General features: G+C 34.0%; 2 protein-coding genes across 5 annotated transcripts; both read right to left on the reverse strand.

Annotated features, from left to right (window-relative positions):
- Nucleotides 1-11,887: 11,887 nt before the first annotated feature.
- Nucleotides 11,888-16,115, reverse strand: LOC133697616 (folate-biopterin transporter 1, chloroplastic). 4 transcript variants are annotated; one of them, XM_062120293.1, is made up of 9 exons: nt 15,791-16,114; nt 15,223-15,455; nt 14,919-14,983; nt 14,653-14,815; nt 13,943-14,091; nt 13,600-13,854; nt 13,328-13,496; nt 13,136-13,228; nt 11,888-12,726 (listed from the first exon to the last, which is right to left on the reverse strand). In XM_062120293.1, exons 1-9 carry the CDS (start codon nt 16,041-16,043, stop codon nt 12,427-12,429), a joined length of 1,680 nt encoding a protein of 559 aa, XP_061976277.1. In that variant the 5' UTR covers nt 16,044-16,114; the 3' UTR covers nt 11,888-12,426. The 4 variants fall into 4 exon arrangements, with proteins under 4 accessions (XP_061976277.1, XP_061976276.1, XP_061976278.1 ...); XM_062120292.1 differs by having other exon boundaries at nt 15,223-15,485; nt 15,791-16,112; XM_062120294.1 differs by having other exon boundaries at nt 15,223-15,481; nt 15,791-15,930.
- Nucleotides 16,116-17,490: 1,375 nt separating this feature from the next.
- Nucleotides 17,491-19,919, reverse strand: LOC133696154 (FCS-Like Zinc finger 8-like). The gene is made up of 3 exons (XM_062118219.1): nt 19,264-19,919; nt 18,279-19,163; nt 17,491-17,923 (listed from the first exon to the last, which is right to left on the reverse strand). The coding sequence occupies exons 2-3, from the start codon at nt 19,136-19,138 to the stop codon at nt 17,794-17,796; spliced, it is 990 nt and encodes a 329-aa protein (XP_061974203.1). The 5' UTR covers nt 19,139-19,163; nt 19,264-19,919; the 3' UTR covers nt 17,491-17,793.
- Between the last annotated feature and the right edge of the window lie 2,052 nt (nt 19,920-21,971).

Genomic DNA, 21,971 nt, shown 5'->3' on the forward strand with positions numbered 1-21,971 from the left:
TCTGGAACTCTCGGCTAGGGCTTGGCTTGCCCTCTGGGGGCTTGCTTTTCTTTCTTCTCTGTCAGCACGCTGGCTTGTTTCCCATCCAAGCTTGTTTGTTTGGTTACCCTGATTCTATGAATGCATGCGTTGACTACTTGACCATGGATTGAATCAAAACCCACCACAAGGTCACCATCACTATAACACTCTAATGACGAAATGGCCTGGGAGTTCGTGGTTCAGCAGCCAATGATGAATCCAATGGATATGAGTTAATTTGTGATGGTTATCACTTACCAGTAATCCTTCAAATTCTTTAATCTTAGATAGCCTTCCGAGTAAGAACAATAACAGCTATAATACTTCTGATATATCGAAAACAAAATGTTATAATCACAGCATCTTCATTTTAAGAACATTTTTGTACTCTTTACTTTCTCATTACAAAAATATATTTTAATATCTTGTAATTCACGAGTGCAAGAGTAATTGAGTGGTCATAGATGGTTCATGCCATGTTATATTTTTTAAGCTGCCCTGTGACCACTAGCAATTCAAATTACTTGGTAGTGAGTTTTTTTTTCCAATAATCCAGGGTGTTCGGGTCAATTTACACACACCATAATTAATTCTCGAACCCACTAAACACCCTGCAAGAACCTAAATACTGAAAAAATAAATAAATCCTTGTCATGATTACTAGACCGCTTGGTATGAAAGTTTTCTATATATGATACGAACGATGATATATAATTTTGACCAATTGTTATCTATGACATGGGGGGGGGACTCCTATTTATACCATGCCAAAACCTTTTTTAATTGATTGTATGAACATGAAGTAATTCCACTTAATACAATGTAAATTAAATGTATTTTGTAAAGTTGAAGGTACTATAATTATAATTATAATTATAATACCTTCGAATAACTAGCTACAAGATTGTCATGTATTTTGGTTGATATGCTAATTAACTTGCTCGAGGCAAGGAATCTCTATGAATTATACTCAAAGTGGTAGCTAATACAAAGGGTTTGAAAATTTATTTATGATCGGTGACATTGGGTTAGAAGAAGTTAAGGCTACAATATCTTGTCGCCGAGTCTAAATCTTGTCTTCAAAAGATGTACAATAATAATTTCGACCAGCCATATTATAAGTTGGTTAATCCTATTAATTTACTGGGCAGAAATGCAGGGAAAAAGAATTTTATGGTCACGGGCAGTTGAATGTGACAAAACAGGGGAAATGACAACATGCGTATGGAGTATGATCTCTATCTTGTCTTGCAATAATGGTAGAACTTTTTGGCATGACTATAAGAGTTCAAACATATCTTCAATGTCGAAGGTACGTTCGTGTGATTATAGTCGAAGTTTCGTAAACATGCGATGCTTGCAATTCGTTCCCATTCATAATTCAATCAGTTCAATGTTTTATGCAAATTCCTGCAGCACGAACCCAAGCAACCTTGTAAAAAAGAAAATGGAAGAGAAGAGAGGGAAAATCTCAAGCAGCTTAAGATCGACTGGGGGGTGTTATATCATATTACTTGTTAATTTTTATCTCTGTTCTTCTTCGAAGGGTGACGTCGTACTGACCTTGTCTTGGCATCTTTTGGAACAGAAGCTATCAATAATTACAAGTTTTTCCTGGATTTTCTATCTTTTTAACCCTGCGGTTGGTTAGGGTTACTTTCTGTCCATGCTACAGCGTTGATTCCACCTCCAACTACTGTAGTTTATGTTTTCATTCATTTTGACTTCAATTTGGCACAAGGCTTCTCAGATTTATACCCGTCTACGTGGCTGGTGTGTGTGTGTGTGTGTGTGTGTGTGTGTGTGTGTGTGTTAACACTTGAAGAATTATATGTTTTTAGCAATGAGCAATCATAAATCAGCCATTATATATGTAATTGCTACCAGAATGCCACGATTTAAATAGAAATGCACTTAATCATACTTTCTTTCAAAGCAAAATGATAAAGGGATTCAGGCTATTTGGCTAAGATTGTAATCAATTTAGAATAATTCTATATATATATATTCAAACAATCTATACAATATTTTTATACAAACTGACATGATCATAATTATTTTTTTAAAAAAAAAACCAATCATTTAGCAGCAATATTAATGATACTTATAATTAATTCATCACTTGGTGCACATATTTGTGTGAAGTTTTAGTATGCCATGCTTTTATGAAAATATAAAATATTTTCCGGTCAACAAAATTTTTTCTTATTTTTTTGTTTTAATTGAAATATACTTTTTTAAAAGTTGTAAAATATTAAAAACAAATATCATATTATTTATTAATTATATTAAATTTAGTTTTCAATATTTTAATTCATATATATAATGTTTTGAATTTGTTTAGAATTTTTTTCAATTTTACCCCATATAATTTCATTTGATTTGATTTTTATATCAATTCTAGTTTTCTTTCTTTTAATTTTTATTTATTTTTCTCTCATTATTTCTTAATTGAATTTTTTTTATTCATCAACTTGATTTTTATTTTTTATCCCTATTTATTTTATTTGAAATAATTTATGAAATTAGAGTTTTTTTTCAATTCCATCATCTTTTAACTTTTTTATCTGTCAAATTTGATCCATATTGTTTATTATTTTAATTGAAGTAATTTATGAATTTATACTTTTTTTATAATTTTATCCTCCTTTAATTTTTTTTATTTATCATATATATTTGGCTTTTATATTTTTAATAAACTTAAAAAAAAACACTAATAAGTTATTTTTCAACTTATTTTTTATGATATAGTCAAATATTGGAAAGTATTTTTCAACTAATTTTTTATCTTACTGCTAAATATTAAAAAATTATTTAATTTTTTAAAGAATATTTTTCAACAAATAAATATTAATTAAGTTAATTGATATTAACTTTGGATCGATTGCAAATTCCCTTCAAAGAAGTCTAAGCAAACACATTAATTTCGTAGTCAACAATCTCAAACACAATTATCATCAAGTTCTAAAAGAATCAAAAGAGGTTAATAATTAATAAATCTAATGCCGATTAACTACCACTTGATCCCACTGAATATATATGATTTTTACTATCCAGAAAAGGCCAATGATTAAGGACTTAGAAAGTTAACTTAGCATCATGCAGGATGACATCAAATCAATCATCGCAAAGAACCACTTACAATAAAAAGGCTTACATAGTAAGATTATCCCTAAGTACTGACGTGGTAGACTATAAACGTGTTTGGCAGTGTGGTTGCGGGTGCTTTTCAAATAACTTTTCATGCCAAAATACATGCTAACAATGTTTTTTTATTTTTTAAAAATCATTTTTGACATCAGCACATCAAAACGATCCAAAACATACAAACCATATTAAATTTTAACAAAAAAAAAATTTAAATTTTTTTGGGAATGCGGCCGCAGCCGCGTTCCCAAACGGTGCCTATGTTCAATTCTTTTGGGTGATCAAGTAGCTAGTGTCCTTTTTTATATATATATATACATGATAATAGTTTTCATGAATTTGAATTTTATACCATTTTAAATTTTTAGTTTAATATATAGCACACAAAATTAATAAGATGAATTATACAAACTTTAAATTAAAAATGTTTTTTTTGTAATTTTAAGGGGTGTTTGGCATTACAAACTCAGTTTATATACGCAGTTGCATAATTTTTGAAGACATATATATCATTTTCAAAGAGAATATAAAAGAAGAAACTCTCAAATTAGAGTTATTTATAAAACTCGGAAGATAAGATGGTGTCACTACTCGAGAAAACCTTATTTAAAAAAGAGCACGATTGTTATTAACTGAATGTTTAAAAATATCAGTTTGAGGAATCGGACGATAAAGAGCCGAGCAAGTACAAATTTCGGAATCTATATATGGATTTGTTACAGTGCTACGATGCACTTGAATGGATATTGGTGACAACATCGTGCGGTCGACTTCGATGCATTTGTGCTATTTTCTACTAAATTTATTATTATTATTATTATTAATTTGTTTTGCTTTTCTGTCGGTGCTTAATCAAGGACTGCCGGCAGCGCTCGATCAGTGCACGTGCAATATGGTTGCTAGGACTCCCATTTATCGTGGCTTTCTCCGAATACCAAAGCAGGGATGCTTGTTTCAGGCAACAAGTGTAATTATGTAGATATTAGGCTTTTTGTCACGACGAACATCTAATCTCCTATTAATTAGGATATGTTTAGTTGTGATCAATACTTAACTTGATTAATTGATGCTGATTAGGCTCAATCCGTTCTTCACCTCAATCATACCAGTGCACTCTTAATTAAGTCCATCACGGGTAAAAAAAATATCTTTTATATATATATATTAATGTTAGTTGAGCTACATGTGTAGAGGAGTTAGAAATTTTAGTTTGGAAAGGGTTAAATTAAAGAAAAAGGTTTAGAGAGGGCTAAAATTAAATTTTTTTTTCTTATTTTTAGAGATAAAAATCTAATTTATTAAAAGACAGGGGCTGAAAACAATTTCCTTGCCCTGCCGGCCGCCCTAATTCCGCCCCTGGCTACAGCCATTAACATCTATACATTTGTTAATAATGCTACCCTTTATCGATCATTAATTATCAATTGGTTGCATCAATTTTACCTTTAATATTACCTAATACTCTCACTCTTATCCTTTTATTTATGTTTTGTAAGAAAATAGTTACAAATATGCTGAAAGTACATGCATGTGACATTCAAAAAGATTTTCACCGTAAAAACAATAAATTAACTACAAATCAATTTATATATATATATATATATATGATGATGATGATGATGATGATGAAATTTCAGTTCCTTTCAGCGTAATTATTGTTGTATTAATTGATTGCAGCAATAATTTTTGGTAGATAAAACTTTTTGTATATCCCACATGTCCTTTTAATGGAATATGTTGATCATTATTAACGGGATAAATATAGATGAAAGGATAAGATTGAGATTGTTGGATAACATTGAAGGTAAAGTTGATTTTGTTGATAGGTAGAGGTTAGCATTTCTATCGCCCCCACAACGATGGTTTGATAACCAAGAAGGTTTTTGTTTTTTTGTTTTTTTTCGAGTTTAAAGGCTTTTTTGGTATTAATACCAATAAATTGAAGGCTCCATTTTCATGATTGAATAAAATCTTTGTATTTAATATGAAAAATAAATCATTTATTTGTTGATATTAATATATTCCCTTATGCGGCGTCATATATTAAAAAAAAATAAAAACCCACAACCTCAAGGTCTTTTTCTGAGCTAAACATGATCGTGTTTTATTTGACTTCATTCTGGGATGCATTGTACATATGGGGACCAGAATTGATTAGAAGGGGACCGATTTCTTATACTGATCGCTTAAGGCATTGGCTACAAAGACATTGTCTTCTCCCATGTGAAATCAGAAACTGCATGCAATCAAGCATAGTGCCCTTGACGAAAGTGTAGGGTACATGTAAGATGTTCCAAATTGCAATAGGTCCACAGACAAGCCATGGCCGAGCATGTGGGGCTGCTTGGCTGAAGCACTCAAATTCAAATATCGGCGAGGTTATAGATTTACAGGCATGCAAGTCTTGTCCGGTAGATGTCCGGCAATTCCAGTGGTCACAATGGTGTCTCCAGTCCATGTTTTTTTCTTATGACCCGATTTGTAGGGCTGTCAATTTCTTGCTGAAATAAAATCGGGTATTCTTAATTAACTATGCAACTGGTTAATTTTCCTTCTCTGGTATATATGGCCAAGAACCTCCATTAATTCATGATTAATCAAGCTGGTTTTGGTAACTTGTTCTTAATTTTATTTCCATTGGGTGTCCAAATATACCTTGTAAGAGGGGTTGTCAGACACTATATATATATATATATACATACAAATTCTCTGTTCTCAGCTAATTATAAAGCAATTGGCTTGCGAATTCACGCCTAGTCTTCCCTAGCCGAGCCATATATAGAGAGAGAGGTGCGAGCAAAAAGAATAACAAATTAATTCACATCTAATCTTTGTCTATAGCGAATTTTATGACATTATTAATTACCTTGTGTTTATAGCAGTGGAGATTAGTTAGCCATAAAAGATTGCTCCTCAGCTTCTTCTGCGTAATCATTCCGATTTCCAACATATGGGTTTTAGCTCTATATATCTCTTGTTCCGAGGGTCAATGATTCTTCACATGGGGGTTCTGTTTGGTTTCTCCATGATCATGTGAAAAAGGTAAGGAAAGAAAGAAGAAAAGAGAAGGACAAAATTAGTGGGGAGGTTGAGTTAATTTGTTAAGAATTTAATGATCTTCACATGGCATCCCACATGTATCATCCTCTTCACAGCCAAGGATTCTTTCCCTCTCACCCAATCAGTTTCTTGTCACATACTGCCACCAATCATTTATCACTGCTTCGATATTTAAGCATTGCTATATATTCCAGTATAAGTTTATAGACTGAAAATGCCATTCATCTCTATCCAGAAAAAAAAAATTAAAAAAAGAATAAGTCCCTGTGCTTATTGCTTGATTATATCCAAATTATCTAGTCAATAATCATCATTCTGCTCTCCAATTTGGTAATATTTATATTTCATTATCATCACAATCATTATCATAATTTTCTTTCAAAATATAATAATGCACAACAATAGTTATCACCGTGTAAAGTCGTTTTGGCTAATGATGTGTTGCAGCATGATTTAAGTTAGCATGGCTTCCCTGAATCTGGTATAGCCAGTTTTTTCAAATTCCCCGGTTTACTCTATCACAAAATTGAAAACTAATCAATAAAATATTATATCAGCATATAATGAAGATTCCATTAGCATTTCTCAATACTAGAGAGGCAATAGAATATCATTGTGGAAAACTTGTTTGTCAGGTTTTCTATTTCGTCGGCACTGAAAGAATATTTTATAAGTATTTGCATTTATTTTTTAAAAGAAAAATTTGCATTTTCAAAGCTAAAAGCATAGTTATTATAAAATATTTCATTTGATTTATGAAGATGTAGCTGAACTGATCGAACCCTAAACTTAATTTCTAGAGATCACTAGTTCGAGTCTACAGACCTCACGGCTACTGTAGACTTATATATATGGTCGTTAACCTCAGGGCTTATGGGATTAGTCGAGGTGCATGCAAGCTGACCCGAACATCCATATGAATGAAGACTATATATATCATGTGTATGTAGTGTGTATGTGTGTCCCATAAAGAAAAATCAAAAAATAAACCATATGAATAAAGATTATATATATAGTTATCTCACGTGAAAAAGTTAAAAAATATTTTATGTGAATGAAGACTATATATATAGTTATTTTATATTGAAAAGTTAAGAAACATTTCATGTAAATGAATTTTATATATATAGCTATCATATATAAAAAAGTTAAGAAACATTTCATGTGAATAAAAGCTATATATATAGACTACATACATATAGAATATTTCTTAACTTTTTCATATAAAATAATTATATATAACTTACATCAATATAAAATATATAGTCTAAATTCATATAAAACCCGAGTTTCGAGTTGATCTAGCAGGTCACCCAAGTTTTATCGTGCTAGTTGCAAGCCTAGATTTTGACTATTTGAAACTCAATCAAGACCCTAGATCCCGGATCAATCTATTATTTCGAGCTCCGAGCTAGGTTTTATATTTATAGTTAAAATATCTTTAGGGTCTATGTTCACAACCAACCCATCCCAATGGTTATTTAATGGACAGTTGCCTAACCTCCTTCAAAAGATCACAAAATGAGAAAGAAATACACAACACCGGAATGGGGTTGAGACCTTATAATAGCAATGCTCTCTCGGAGCCCAAGGTGATTACAAGAGAATGTGAACAATAACTTTGTCGAGGCAAGATTTAAGGGAAGGAACGAGGATATGACAACATCCAAAATAAGACTAAAAAAAAGAACAAATGCATTTAAATTAGAGAACGAGAACATATGCATGAGGTATAGATTATCTTACTTTGCTGCTGAACTATAATTGAATTCCCAAAACGAAATTGATGTTGCTTCAAGTTGCGAGCAACTCGGCTTGAATGGTTCCAGTTGGAATTGGAATGGTTCGTAGAGGGTACGTAAAAGTCAATCAGACAGGTTTAGGGGATGGTCCACTAAGGTAGGATGAAAGTCAACATCAAAACATACAAGTTCATGAGATGTAGGTTACACAAGAACGTAAATCAGTCCAGCAGTCATACCCTTTCTATCTTATATATCTTTAATTCAAACGATTTTCATATATTTGACATCAATGTGGTGTATTTTAAAGAATATTTTTTTATGCTGTCTTGAAAGTTTGAGTTCAGAATGTAAAGATAAATAAATAAATATCCTTATTTACCAAGCAGGTTAATTTACTCCTTAATTTAAACTATAGCTTTCTAGAATTCATCATTCTCAGTTAAATATTAGATTAAAAAAAGAAAAGGAAAAACAGACCTTAAGGATGCAACCGATGACAAAACCATGGGCCTGAAATTATTGGATATGAAACCTTGTTGATTTTGCTGCTCTTTATTTATTAAGTGGGGTATTCGAGCTGTGCGCGGTATCAACTATCATGTGCTTGCTCGACCTTTTCTTATTAAATTTGCTTCAATCATTAGCGACTCGACAACTATTTCAACTTCCAACTCCTCCCATTCCAAAACTGCTGAGTTCATGGCGGCTTTGCTATCAGACCAATGGAGATTCCGACCTGGCATGACCATCATTTTTTTAAAGGCGCAACTCTGTGTGTGTGTGTGTGTGTGTGGTGTAACTCTGCGGCTAAATATATATAGATATTCATCTGCATGTCTTTCAGACCAGATAGATCACTTATCAAAGGTGGTTCTCTCTCCTGATCAAGCATTCAGATTCGGTGCAGCAATATGATATCCATTACCATTACCATTACCATTACCTTCGAGATTTGAGATGATTAAGATATATTTTCTTAGGATAGATAGTTACAAAGATACTACCATGTCCAGCAAAATGCTGTCCCAGCCTCTTCAAAACCTTTAATCTAGTTGTCGAATTCTAGGGTTGCAAATAGCTCATCAATGCTTCATGCTGGCGATTTTCAGCGTTGGGATTTAGTCACAGGTCAAGTGATCTGTCAGTGTTCGTGTTCATACTGATATTATCAGAACCGATTCGCCAGTGAATTATCAGAACCCATTCGCTAATCGGGCCGGACGGTCAATATTAAATTAAACTACTTAAAACAAAAATAGACATTATAAAAACCATTAAAACACTGTTTAGTGAACCAACTCGCCTTTATTTTTTTCGTTCAAGTTCTTTTTTTTTTAATTAGATACTTTTGCTTTTATTTAACAAACCTTAACTCTTTTTCTTCCATTCACATTATTTTTTTTATTAGATAATTTTACTTTTCATTTAACAATTATAGTACAATTTAATAAAAATTAATGCTCAATAAATCATAAAATAATATTTGAAATCATTAACACTCTAGATAATATAAAATTAAAGAAATATTAAAAACAAAACAATAAAATATAATGCAAGAGAAAGATATAAATCACCATGGGTTGCAATGGTTATCCATAATTATTATTATTATTATTGTATTTAATTTTTTTTATTTTCAATTTATTCTTTTTATATTAAGTAGATTTGGGATTGAGTTTGACGTTTTATTTCTGCTAACTTTATATAGAATGCTCGTAAGGTTAAGAATAAGCTTGAATATTGAGTTAATTTAACACAAAATAAAATTTAATTTTATTGAGTCAAACTAATTAAAATTTTTGAAATCCAATTTTAAACTAAACAAATATCCAAACTTTTTATTCTCTAAAAAAATAATACTTTATTTCAACTTCTCAACTCAATATTTAATTATAATCAATATATTTAACATATATAAATCCTTAATTTATTTTTTGAACACATACATAAGGTTTCCAGTAAAAAAAAAATTGATGGCAAAAAAACATTAACAACACGTTTTGCGTTGAGAAGAAAAATACTGCATCCCACTGCATAGCATATGATATAGGCATGGAGGTCTGGTGTTTGGCTCCAGATTTTACATCTTTTATTTTGTGTTTTTTTTCAAAAGGTAGGCATGGCAGGGAGCGCGTGCGCGCGTATAAGAATGACTGCACATCAAGCCCAGTGGCATGGTGATACAACTGGGCATCTTCTTCTTCTTCTTCTTCTCCTCCTTTTTTTTAATTTCCTATGGGATGCTGGGCTTGATCCCAAGCCTAACACCAACATTTTCTTTTCCTAAAAAACCGTGTCCGCGTGGCGGGTCATATTTGTATTCTAGTAGGACCCTACCACGTGGAGCAAAATCAAATAATTTTTATTATTATCCTTTCAAAATCATAAACTAAAATACTGTCTCATTTTATTTTGCAAGTTGCCAGACCAGAACAAAACGTAGCTGCTAGGATTTCTGTTCACATCAAATGGGCATTTATGAACGGTTGAAGATATCCTTTTTTTTATCTTTACTTTTAATTTATACATATAATAGTACATTTGTCTATGATACCCTTGAGGTAAAAAAAACTTTTTTAAAAAAAAATCAAGAGTTTAGTAAAAAAAATTTGACAGCATCTTTAAATAAATTATCAGTTCTAAATTCTTATAAACACATTATATAAAAATTTAATTAAAAAAATCAATAATCAAATGAAATAAACACATTATATAAAAATTTAATTAAAAAAATCAATAATCAAATGAAATAAAAGGATCAAAATGCAAAAACAAATATAAATTACTGGTATAATTTATAGTGTTAATGGATGCGGAGAAATAATGTTTTTATTTTTTATTTAACTAATTTTTAAAAAAAATAGACCGTACTGCGATGCTGGGATATTTTTTTTGATATCCACTCGATACTAGAATATTTTATGATATCGTAATAATCAAATAAAAAATAAATTAAAATTAATTATTAATTTTAAATTTTCATAAACACGTGATATAATGGTTGAATTAAAAAAAATTCAATAACCAAATCAAAATACCAGGGAAAAAAAACACAAAACAATATCATGAATTATTATTGTAACTCACAGCGCTAATAAGTATGGAAAAACATGTTTTCCCCACATCTAGCTTTATATATATATATATATATATATATATATATATATATATATATATATATATAGAGAGAGAGAGAGAGAGAGAGAGAGAGAGAGGGAGATAGTTGTGGATTGATGGGTTTCTTTTGGATCATATATCTACTCCAATATTTAGAACCAGTCCTAACTCTTGCAAAAGTAAAAGGAGGCCATTCTTATATGCAGTTTAGATTTGCATTCCAAACCATGTTCCATGAAAGTTTTTTAAAATATATTTTTTTATGTTTTATTATTTTTTTTAATTTTTTAGATTGTTTTAATGTGATAATATATCAAAAATATTTTTTTAAAAAATAAATATTATTTTAATATATTTAAAAAAAACATATAAAAAAAACAACGAACACTCGCAGACACCATCTGAATCATGTCTAGTTCAAATTTCTTCTCTTGTTCATGGCGGCCCTCTTTCTTTTATAATATCTACAGATATATGGATAAAGAGATATTAAATTAACGACGTGAAATGTATACAAATCAAAGAGGGCAACATAAATATTCACAACTTAAATATCGGTAACTTCTCTTTTTTTTTTAATATCAAAGATAAGTTTTGAAGCTAAGAGGTGCTCAGTTGCACTAAATAAACTGCCATCTTTCAAGTGACCTGCACCCGAATACGATCATGTCACACTTTTAAAAATGCCACGAAGTATCATATAATATTTTTAAAAAGAGAAATAGAATACACAGCATTCGTTAAGTTAAAAGCGGGGTTTGTAAGATTGAATGAGAAGAGTGCTGACTCGCGTGAAATTGGTAATAAAAGCAGCTTGCATGGAAAGATGATATCCAATGATTCTTTGATGGGACAAAATGGACATTTCACAAGTTAAAAGGGTCAAAAAGAAGAACATCACAGTCAATAGCCAGGCTTTGTTACCATCCTGCCATGCCTTATGTTCGGGGCCGTGAGCCCTTCGAACAGCCTGCATCAAAGACATTGGCCTGAGAACAGTAGCCCAACCTAGTATTGGGCTCGCAAGTCCAGTGACCAGGTTGCTCGAAGGGGTCCACACCTGGGCAGGAGGGAAGACAATTCCTTTCCTTTTTTACGTCATAGTATACTCGGTTACAATCCATCACGTGCATAGCTCAGGTCACTACAATTAAAGACAAGGCGGATCATCTCTCTATAGTTTGTGTATGCGACCTCGTGATATCTACATAATCTCCCTGTGAAACAAAGTATAATCTGCAGTTACGCAAAAAAGCTTGCTGGCAGGGGTCAGTCCAAAGGAATGAAAGGTGAAGCGTGCCTCCGCACTGGATAATGAGGAAGTAATCATCCGAATTCAATTGGACTTCATCTCGATATCTCTACTCTCCTTTGGAATGACATCGGGCCTATCATTAGGTAGGAGACCAAGGAGTGGCAAAGGAAGCAATGAGCTGAGATTACAGAGAATAATCAAAAAGGCCAAGTTGTCAAAATTGTCCTTTGTGACTCCAAAAAACTGAGTCAGACCAGCACCGATCAGCCCTCCAAGAACACTCCCTCCATTTGAAATGGACATAAGGGTTGCAAAAAGTGTAGCTTCCATGCCCTCCGGACATAACTTCGCTGCTAGCACAAGAACTGGCATGAAAGAAACCTGCAAAAGTACCAATACGTTTTAGCTGCTTCGGCATATAATTCTTGCTAGATCAACCTTGCACAAGATAAGAGATAAAACAGTTGAGGCGTGAAAATAGGCAGCTAAAAAGAAAATAGCTCATGTTGAGGATATGGATGACTGAACATCCACAATAACACAACAGAATGATCTAAATATCTAACTAGTAACCAAAACCATGCCTTAAAGTGGATATATGAAAGAAACAATGCAATGCAACCAATTTCAATAGACAGATAACTTCCCCGGTCCTTTAGGAATACACCTGGTTGAAAAAAATGCTCAAAATCACTGCATACCAGAATGTCAAACCCCATGCCAGTGTAACAGAACTAAAAATTTCAACAACGTCACAGCTGTCATAAAAGTTCTGGCAAACATATGTTACCTGACCAAGGACTGTTAGAATCAAAGAATCCCCAATAGCAAACCATTCGTCACTTATCCCAAACTTTCTGTTTAAACCAGTAACAAGGAAAACCTGAGCCAAAATAGTAACAAAAATGAATATGTATAATAGACTCCATTAAACACAATTATCCACTGCTAAGCCTGGCTTGAAGTGAATCGTAACACAAACCTGAGTCATCCCAAGAGCTGTACCAGTTACAGTAGTAGCAACAAAGATCTTGCGCAACGGAATATTTTTCAAAAAGCCATTATACAGTCCAACTCCAAGCAGTGATGCAACTGAGGTAACGAGCTTGACACGTCCAAGAAATTCTGGAGTGAAACCAAGTTTATTTGTGCTGAAAACAAAAAATTTTAGATATCACAGTCAATCAAAAATTTTGAGTAGAGATGAAACTAAATTAGAAGGACAAGTTAATGCTAATCATTGTCTGCACATACGTGAAAAAAAACATGGCAGAATCTGATTGTGGTGTTGCCTGCCACAGGAAAATAAATAAAGTGGGAAGAAACACATTTGGCTGCTTAACAGCATCCCATAACTGAACAATATGCTGCTTTGAGCTTTCCAGAAAACCAGAACCAGGCAAAGCAAGACTCGGTCCACTTGCCGGACCAAGCACACGCTGTTCTCTCACAAGAACAGCAACTGCTGATGTTATCAAAGGTAGCAACGCCGTAACACCAAAAACAAACCTGAGAATGAAAAATCAGCACTAATTTGATTAATTTGAATGTCATCAGTGCCAAGTTATTACACTTGTCCAAAACCACTTTCGAGTACCTTACACCATAAGCATCCACCAGAGAGCCACTAAAGTAAGAGCTTACAATCCCACCAAAAGCCGACGACCCCCAACATAAAGACTGAAGAGATCCTGACATGCTTTGTGACTCCCCACGAGCCCTCTCCACCACCATAGAATCCACAACCTACACAATAAACCAATTTTGGGGCAAATCACTGTCATGTAATTAGCCACTGCCTTTCAAGAAAGGGTACCCCAAGCCTCTATGTACAGAATTTCTTTTCTTGGCAAGCACACATGAAAAGTTTGTTGTTAAACCCACAGGAGTTGAAAATCAATATCCTTAATATGAAATTTTGACTTCATAAGCAGAGCACCAGCCCTGAGATGAATTTTCTGGTAAAGTTCTGTTAAAAATAAGCCTCCGCAAATTAGTACCTCCTGTATACCACTCTGACGAACAACCCACAATCATATCATGAAAAAAAAAAGGGGTAAACCTTAGGGTGACACTGCTAGGTAATTAATAGTTGACATTATGTTAATGCAAAACAAATTAGCTCACAATTAATTCCATATATTTCAAAGCATTAGCATGTTTTAATGATCGTTCAACTGACACCGCTAAATTCAGTCATAAACACATCATATTTTCTCAAAAAGTCATAGATTCTTAATCAATCCTTAAATCAATGACTGTTATGCCCAGGCATTTTAATAAATTCATGGCATTGAATATACTCACAACATCTGAGAAAGCAACAGAAAGCGATCCAAGAAGTATGCAGAAGGCAGCACTGTACTTGCTATCAACAAAGGTAGACATCAAACTCCAAGAAAGCGCACCAAGAAGTCCTGAAAGAACCAAGTATGACCTTCTTCGATAACCAAAGAGTGGAACAGAATCACTGCAACAACAAAACAATTACTTAAAAGAAATGCAGAAATGAAACAATTTCTTGCACAGCAGGAAGGAAATGTAAAAGATATAGACAATAAATAAAATCGCACCTAATAAACCCATAAAGAGGTTTGATAAGCCAAGGTAACGCGGAAAAACCGGATATCACAGCTGTCTAGTCAACCATGTACCTTGTCAGTCCTCGAAGATAATAAAAAGAACACATGAACAACAATAAATTTCCTCTTATACCATGCAACCAATTTCAAAAAAAAAATTCATCAAGATTTTAAGAAAGATGAACCACTATCAAGAAAAAAAAATTAACAAGAGGAACATTAACTGGATAAAAACTCAAACATTAACTTTTCTCGTCACCTCATCATCATAAAGAAAACAAGCAGGACAACTTACCTCTGCAGGTTCTAAATGCAAATCATCTTTCAAGTAAAAACTGACAGCGAGCCTAGCAAGGCCCAAGACACCTTGAACAAAATACACCATTGCTACTGCAATATTATCTGGTGACAAGTCCACGCCAAAGCATATTCTGCTAATAAGATATTTGCTTTTACGCATAGCATTTTTACCAGTTGAGCTCATCTCGCCTTCAACATCTGCTGTTAAAATTTCTCCTTCACCAGCACCTAGTTCAAACATGAGCACACGTATACTAACTACATACATTATCTGATCTGCTCAAAAAAATAAAGCTTCTAGAAATTCTAAACTTTTTTCAGTTTATTAAGATTGAAAATCTTTAATTACAGCTCTTGATAAATGCGGGTTTTTAAATTTAAATTTATGCTTAATCTCTGAAAAAAGAACCTCTCCCTTAATCTATAAACTTAAGTAGCCATTACTTTTAACGACAGAAGAAGTGGACAAGTGCAGCAGCTAGGGTTGTTTTCTGAGATATCCAAAGAAAAATGAAAAATCACTATAGACATAATCTGATCGTAATTGACGAGTATAAACTTACTGTTTGTTGAATCCAAAACCGAGTCCTGGCTTTTGTCACGCCGGTGAGATGGCGTGGGCATGGTGATTGCAACCGACATATCCTTTCCCCCAGCTAGTTTCCGCCGTGGCCTCCGGCGAGTTCTTCTGTGAGAGACAATGGATAAGCGTTTCCGGTGAATCTGGAAGTGGGGAGACAAGGTGAGAGAGGATAAAAGTGGATTTTGATGAGAGGATAAAATTGAGAATGAGCTCCTAGAGTTTGTTGAAGCCATTATGAATATTATTTTTAGTATTATTAATTGCTGAAAAATAGCAGTACAGGTTTTGAATTTTGATTGCTGCTGCTTCTTGTTCCGGTCAAAATGACTTGAGTATCCTCGTCAATACGATGAAGCATCGTGGGTGATAAATTGACACGTAACCATTTAAAGCCCGTTAATTATATGAGAGGACCATATCGGCGGGTTTCAGTTTTCGCCCATTTATCAAGGCCCATTTCTTGAAAAAATGCACGCACCTTTTTCTCTTCCTTTCTTCTCCTCTAAAACACCAATCACATGCGAATATATTTTTATTGATGTAAGTTATCAAAAACTATATAAAATAATTTTAATTTACATTAATTCTCTATTATTTATTCAATTTTGATTTAATTATATTATAGTATAGAAATACAACCTAAAGGGTTGTAAAGAACATATTGTGTATTAACTCTTAAATCAATCACATGCAAACAAAAAGAAATACATAAAAATGCATTATATATTTTATTTTATGTATAAGACAATTAACAAAAAGTAAATACCGGTATTTACTTTGTTTGCTACACGTGAAGCGTAGGCTTCATTAATTTTCATTAAATCCAACAATTCTGTTGTGTGTACAAACTAGCTCGTTTTTCATTAATAAATGGTTATTAGGTAAGAAAGGCAACAAGAACTAATCATTGAAGGCTTACACATATCAACGTGTGACGAAGCATAAGCGGTACCACAATACTTCACATCTGCAAGAAAATAGAAATTCCTCAAGAGTCGAGACTGAAGAGCCTACGGTCCCATTTTGATTCCATGTTAGGTCTCTCCACCAGCCACCGGCAGAGAGCACGCAGTCTTGTTGGGCAGGACCGCCTTGTCTGCCAATCGTTTTTTTGTGGAAAAGGCCAATAATTTAAACCCTTGATGACAAATTTTTGGCACTTGAAAAGAATGAAATCCTATCTGTGTCAGGCTGGTGCAAGGCTATAGAGATACCATTAACTTATCCAGCATTATTTAAGGTAGTCCACCAGTGATTCTGCTTTCAGAATACTGATATTTGACTGGGGCAAACGGCGTCTTGGCATGGAAGTTTTTCTAGCTTAGTCTCTGCTTGATCTGTAAAGAATTTCAGTCACAGAGACTATTCCCTCGGAACTGTTGCCTTCAATAATTACAAGTCTTGCTTGCATCATTGGTCCATATAGTAATACAAATAATACAAGGAATTATTATTTCAAGACAGATTGACAACAAGAACATTATTAATAAGAAGATGGAGAGAGGGCGTACCGAAGAAAAGAATAGGATTCACTACAGTTGAGATTATTGGACCTATGTGCTTAATTAACTATTCTATGATAGCTACTAGCTATATAATATAACGAAAAGATAAAGTAAGCTTTAGTCACACATCATCATCACACCAACTCGAAACCAAACTCTGCGGCCAAACCCAACATCAAGCACCAAAATCATCACTTCAATAAAATCAAATTTACAGATCATATTTTGGCTTATGGGTCCCTGTCTATTTTCTACAAGGAGAGAGTAACGAAGTGATAAAACAAGGGAGAAAACATGAAAACAGGTTCAAGCATTGCGTTGAATTACCTCCTATCTTTGCTTACGCTTTTATCAATTACACCTGTCTTGAATTGAAGCAAGAATTTGGTAATAGTCCTACAAAGTTACCCTTATGATGAGAGAGTAGTTGCCTGGTTGGTTTATTTCTTATGTTGGTCCAGCTTTCAGGCAAGGAAGACTACTCGAAATTATGAAAACTGGCATCAGGAACAAGTTCACAAGCATTATCTGGATCCGCTTCATCTATTCCCTCCTCTAACAGCATCACCTGGTACCGGCATTCATTGCTGCAGAATGCCCTTTCCCCTCTGAAAAAGAATTAAATCATTCGAGGAAAGCTTTAATTTTATCGGTAAGTAATCGGAGATGAAACTAGAAATAAAACAATCCAAGCACTACAAAATAAATCATAGCAAGTCAGTCCAATATCAGAGATATTTGTATACTTATCATTTCAAATTTATTTGGAAATAGTCTGAGATTCCAAGAAAAGAATACGCAGGTTGATCGATTGAATGTTTGTTGAATTTAAAAAATATATATATTACTATGTATGAGCTGAATCTCCATGTCTAATGTGTAAGTTAACAAGCTTGCATAGCCTTCACATAAATCATGTTGAAAGAAAGCAGAAACATCTCAAAAAAGGAAACTTGAACTAACCTGTAAATGTAGATGTCTTTTCCCTGCTCAAGATTCTTCTTGCAAGAAGAGCAGAAGCTTAAGAAACTATCAGATCGATAAGTTAACCCGTCACCCAAAAATGTATTGTTGTCTTTCCTTGAAGAAGCAGAGAAGCCAACAGCACCACAACAGCTCTCAACAATGCAATTGTCAAAAATATGAGTAGTTTTGGGAACAGGCCCGTGAGTGATTACACAAGTATAATCCTCAGAGAGCTCCATTTCACTAGCAGAAAGACACCCAGTGAAGACCCGGGGAGAATTAGGAGTGTCCATGCCCGAATTAGCCGATCCGAATAATGATTTCTTCACTGGAGAAGGGGATAACCCAGAAGAGAAAGAACCGAATTGAGAGTTTCTCGTTTTGATACCAAAATCACCGTTAAGTTTGGGAGATTGATCCGTTGGAGAAAGAAATGGTGGAGGCAAAGGAGGGATTTGGATCTTTAATTGGGACCCAAACAGAACCATTCTGCTTTCTGGTTTTGACAAATTGGAGTCAGTTTCTTCATCGTCAAGAGCATCAACAATGCCAAGACCAATGCCTTTGGAGTCTAGTTTGTCCCAGTGGCGCCTGATATCAGGTTCCGGGGTTTTAGGACTGGGGCATGCGTCATGCCAGAAGGGGTTTTTGAGGCCTGAGAAGGGCTTGCTATCAAGAATTGAAGTTGGGCTCATAATTGCCTCTGCTGTTTCTGAGAAGTTCTTGAAGGTAAAGCCAGTGAGCAATTTCGGAAATGAAGTCGGTATTCTGAACTTGTCTGTTGGAGATGGGATTGAGCTATGCTGTGACATTAGAGCTTGCTTGCTTGTTGCAGTTCTTGATCTCTTTTTTATCATCTCAATCAAATACTATATTCCCACACTGAGTACGAATACATAAAAAATTAATGAACGAGCAACCAAATTTAATTAAAAAAATGAAGGCTTTGTTAACCAACAAAAAAAAATGACAGGAGATTTACCTGGAAGGATTTGGGATTTTACCCAGTAGTATCCATGGATTCCAGGGGCTAAGATCAAGACCAGCTTCGAGCTCAGAAATATGAAAGAAATTCTTGGATACGTGGCTTCCTTGAAGGTTTATGCTAGGGAAAGATAGGCAAAAGACTGGTGCTAGTACAGTCAAAACCGTCATATTCAGTAAACCAAGAAATAAAAGAGCCAATAATAGGATCCATGAACCCCTCTGCTTCCACTATAGCTCTGTGATCACTTCCATTTCGAAGAGCCAACAAGAAAGAAAGAAAGAGAATCACTTTTTCCCAGAATTTCTCGCTCTTTAAACCTCAATTCATCAGCAGGAATCCCTGAGCTCATAGAACAGACATGCAAAGAGGCCCCCGAGAGTTATGATCAACAGACCAGACGTGCATGCCTCAGACACCACCAATGACAAAAGAAGGTTTTGTATTTTTGTTCTCCTCTCACTTCGCTTTCTTTCTCTCCTCTCTCCTGGCTCCTGGCTCCTGGCTCCCTCTCTTGTATCTCTTTATGTTTTTTTTTTATGTGCCTTCAATAGTTTATTTCAACAGGTTTTGTCAACAAAAAAAAAACCATCAAATTCAAAGCCTTAGAAACAGACAAGACCCACTAGCACAAACCCTGAAAAAAAAACACAAATTATAACTCATACATGAATAAGAAAAAAAAAGGACTAGTGACTGGTAAATACAGAGCGGTGAATGATAGCAATCGAACTGTTACTCTCTTTTCCTTTCAGTGGGCTGTCCTTTTGCATTACTTTTTTAACACTTTGAACCCACTATTCCACTCTTTACATCATCAGGACCTGAGACATCGGCCATGAAATAGCAAAGAGGACGGTCAAAATAAGGAAAGGGAGCTCGTGGGATTGAGGGGTGGTTGTTGTGTGGATCTTAAAGGAAGTTATGCATGGAAATCAGTGGTTTTGATAAAACCACTCCCTTGCCTCACAAATGACAATCACGTCGGTTTTTGAATTGCCACGAAGTGCTCTCTCTGTCTCTCTCTCGACTCTTGATTGGTCAGCAGTGACTTTAATTGAGGTTTAGATATGGGCTTTTTCGTGATTGTTCGTGAAATGGTTTTGTATAATTCAGTAACAGGAATTAAATGAGGTTATTTTTACGAAAGTGTTCAAGTAACTGTAGAAACATCCTCTCCTTGGCTCTTTACCTCAGTAACCTCACAGATTGTGATTATGAAAATACTATACAGAAACTTGAAGGCCTGAAATAAAGACATAACCTTACTCTGTTTCGTACGTGTACTAGATTAGTTCTTCATCTCATCAACTCGAGTACCGAAAGTGTCCTGCACTATGCATCATTGCCTTACAAGATCAAGGACGAATTCGACGATGCATATTGTTGTGGGCGTCAATAAAAGTGTAACTGGTCGAGAAATTTAAATTGTTCGAATAATTTGTTCTAATCAATCAGGGTTGATGGTTTCATCTTCAAGAATTTTCTTCTCTCATTGTGATGAGCATGCATTCTCACACATCTCCTCCTGTGAAGCATATGCACAGACATGCTTTAAAATCATAATGGATTTAACATGGAACTCTTATACACAGGAGATATAGCGATCTATATACATATGTAAGAGGTTAATCTTTCACGTCCCAAGAGTTATGACGTGGCAAAGAACTTGAGATCTGCATAATAAATCTCGAATTTAAATCAGAAACATATATTTTTTAGAATAGCTAGAGTTTTACTTACTCGTCTAAGCCTGTAAAATATATTTTTTGAGGATTGGGTTTTCTCGAATTAAAAAAAAAAGTTAATCTTTCATTTAATAAAAATATCTTGCCTTCTGGATGATTACGGGATGTGAATAATTCTTAACTCCAAATTTACATCCATTTATTTATCTTGTGATTTGATGCGATCAATTTATTCACATATGCCAATCAACTGCGATGTACTGAATCTACGTAAAATAAATATATTAATTAGCACAAAAACATGATAATATACTCTGAATCCCATCATCTCAATTCTACTCTTTAACGAGTTCTGTAAAATATCCTACTGCTTGAAAATGTAAATTATTAATTATTATTTTTACAGAAAAACTCGGCTCGGCTAGGACATGGTAGAAGCGGAGCCTAAAAGCAGGTAAAATATCCAAGCCTGTTAAGAGCATGTTTGAAATTGTAAGCTTTTTTCTCAGAATTTAAATTATTTTAAAATAATTGATTTTTTATCATTTTGATATTTTAATATTTTAATATCAAAAATTAATTTAAAAAATATTATTTTAAAATTAAAAATATTTTAAAATACAGTCTCTATTACATTTTCAAACGTGCACGTCACCACCGTAATCATCAAGATTTTTAACTGGATCCCACTTCAAAAGGCATAGACTTCTGACGACATCCGGCCCCACAAACAAAGATAGGCCCACACTAGTTCTATTCTGCTACAGTAATAGGTCGTGTCATCGTCTCATGCTAGGGCATTTGTTTAGGCAAGTGAGTTAATAATGGTGCCAACTTTAGATGACTGAAACACCCTTTGAAAATGCATGAATGTTCTTGTAAAGCAAGGGCCGATCTGGAAGTTAAGCCGAAAGAAGGAATCTGGAGACGCCCGACTGGAAATGATGGGTCTACACTGTTAATGATGGACATGATCACAGTTACCAGGCTCGGGCGGATCCCCATCTCTTACTACAG

Source organism: Populus nigra, chromosome 6, assembly GCF_951802175.1.
Source record: "Populus nigra chromosome 6, ddPopNigr1.1, whole genome shotgun sequence".
Classification (NCBI taxonomy): Eukaryota; Viridiplantae; Streptophyta; class Magnoliopsida; order Malpighiales; family Salicaceae; genus Populus; species Populus nigra.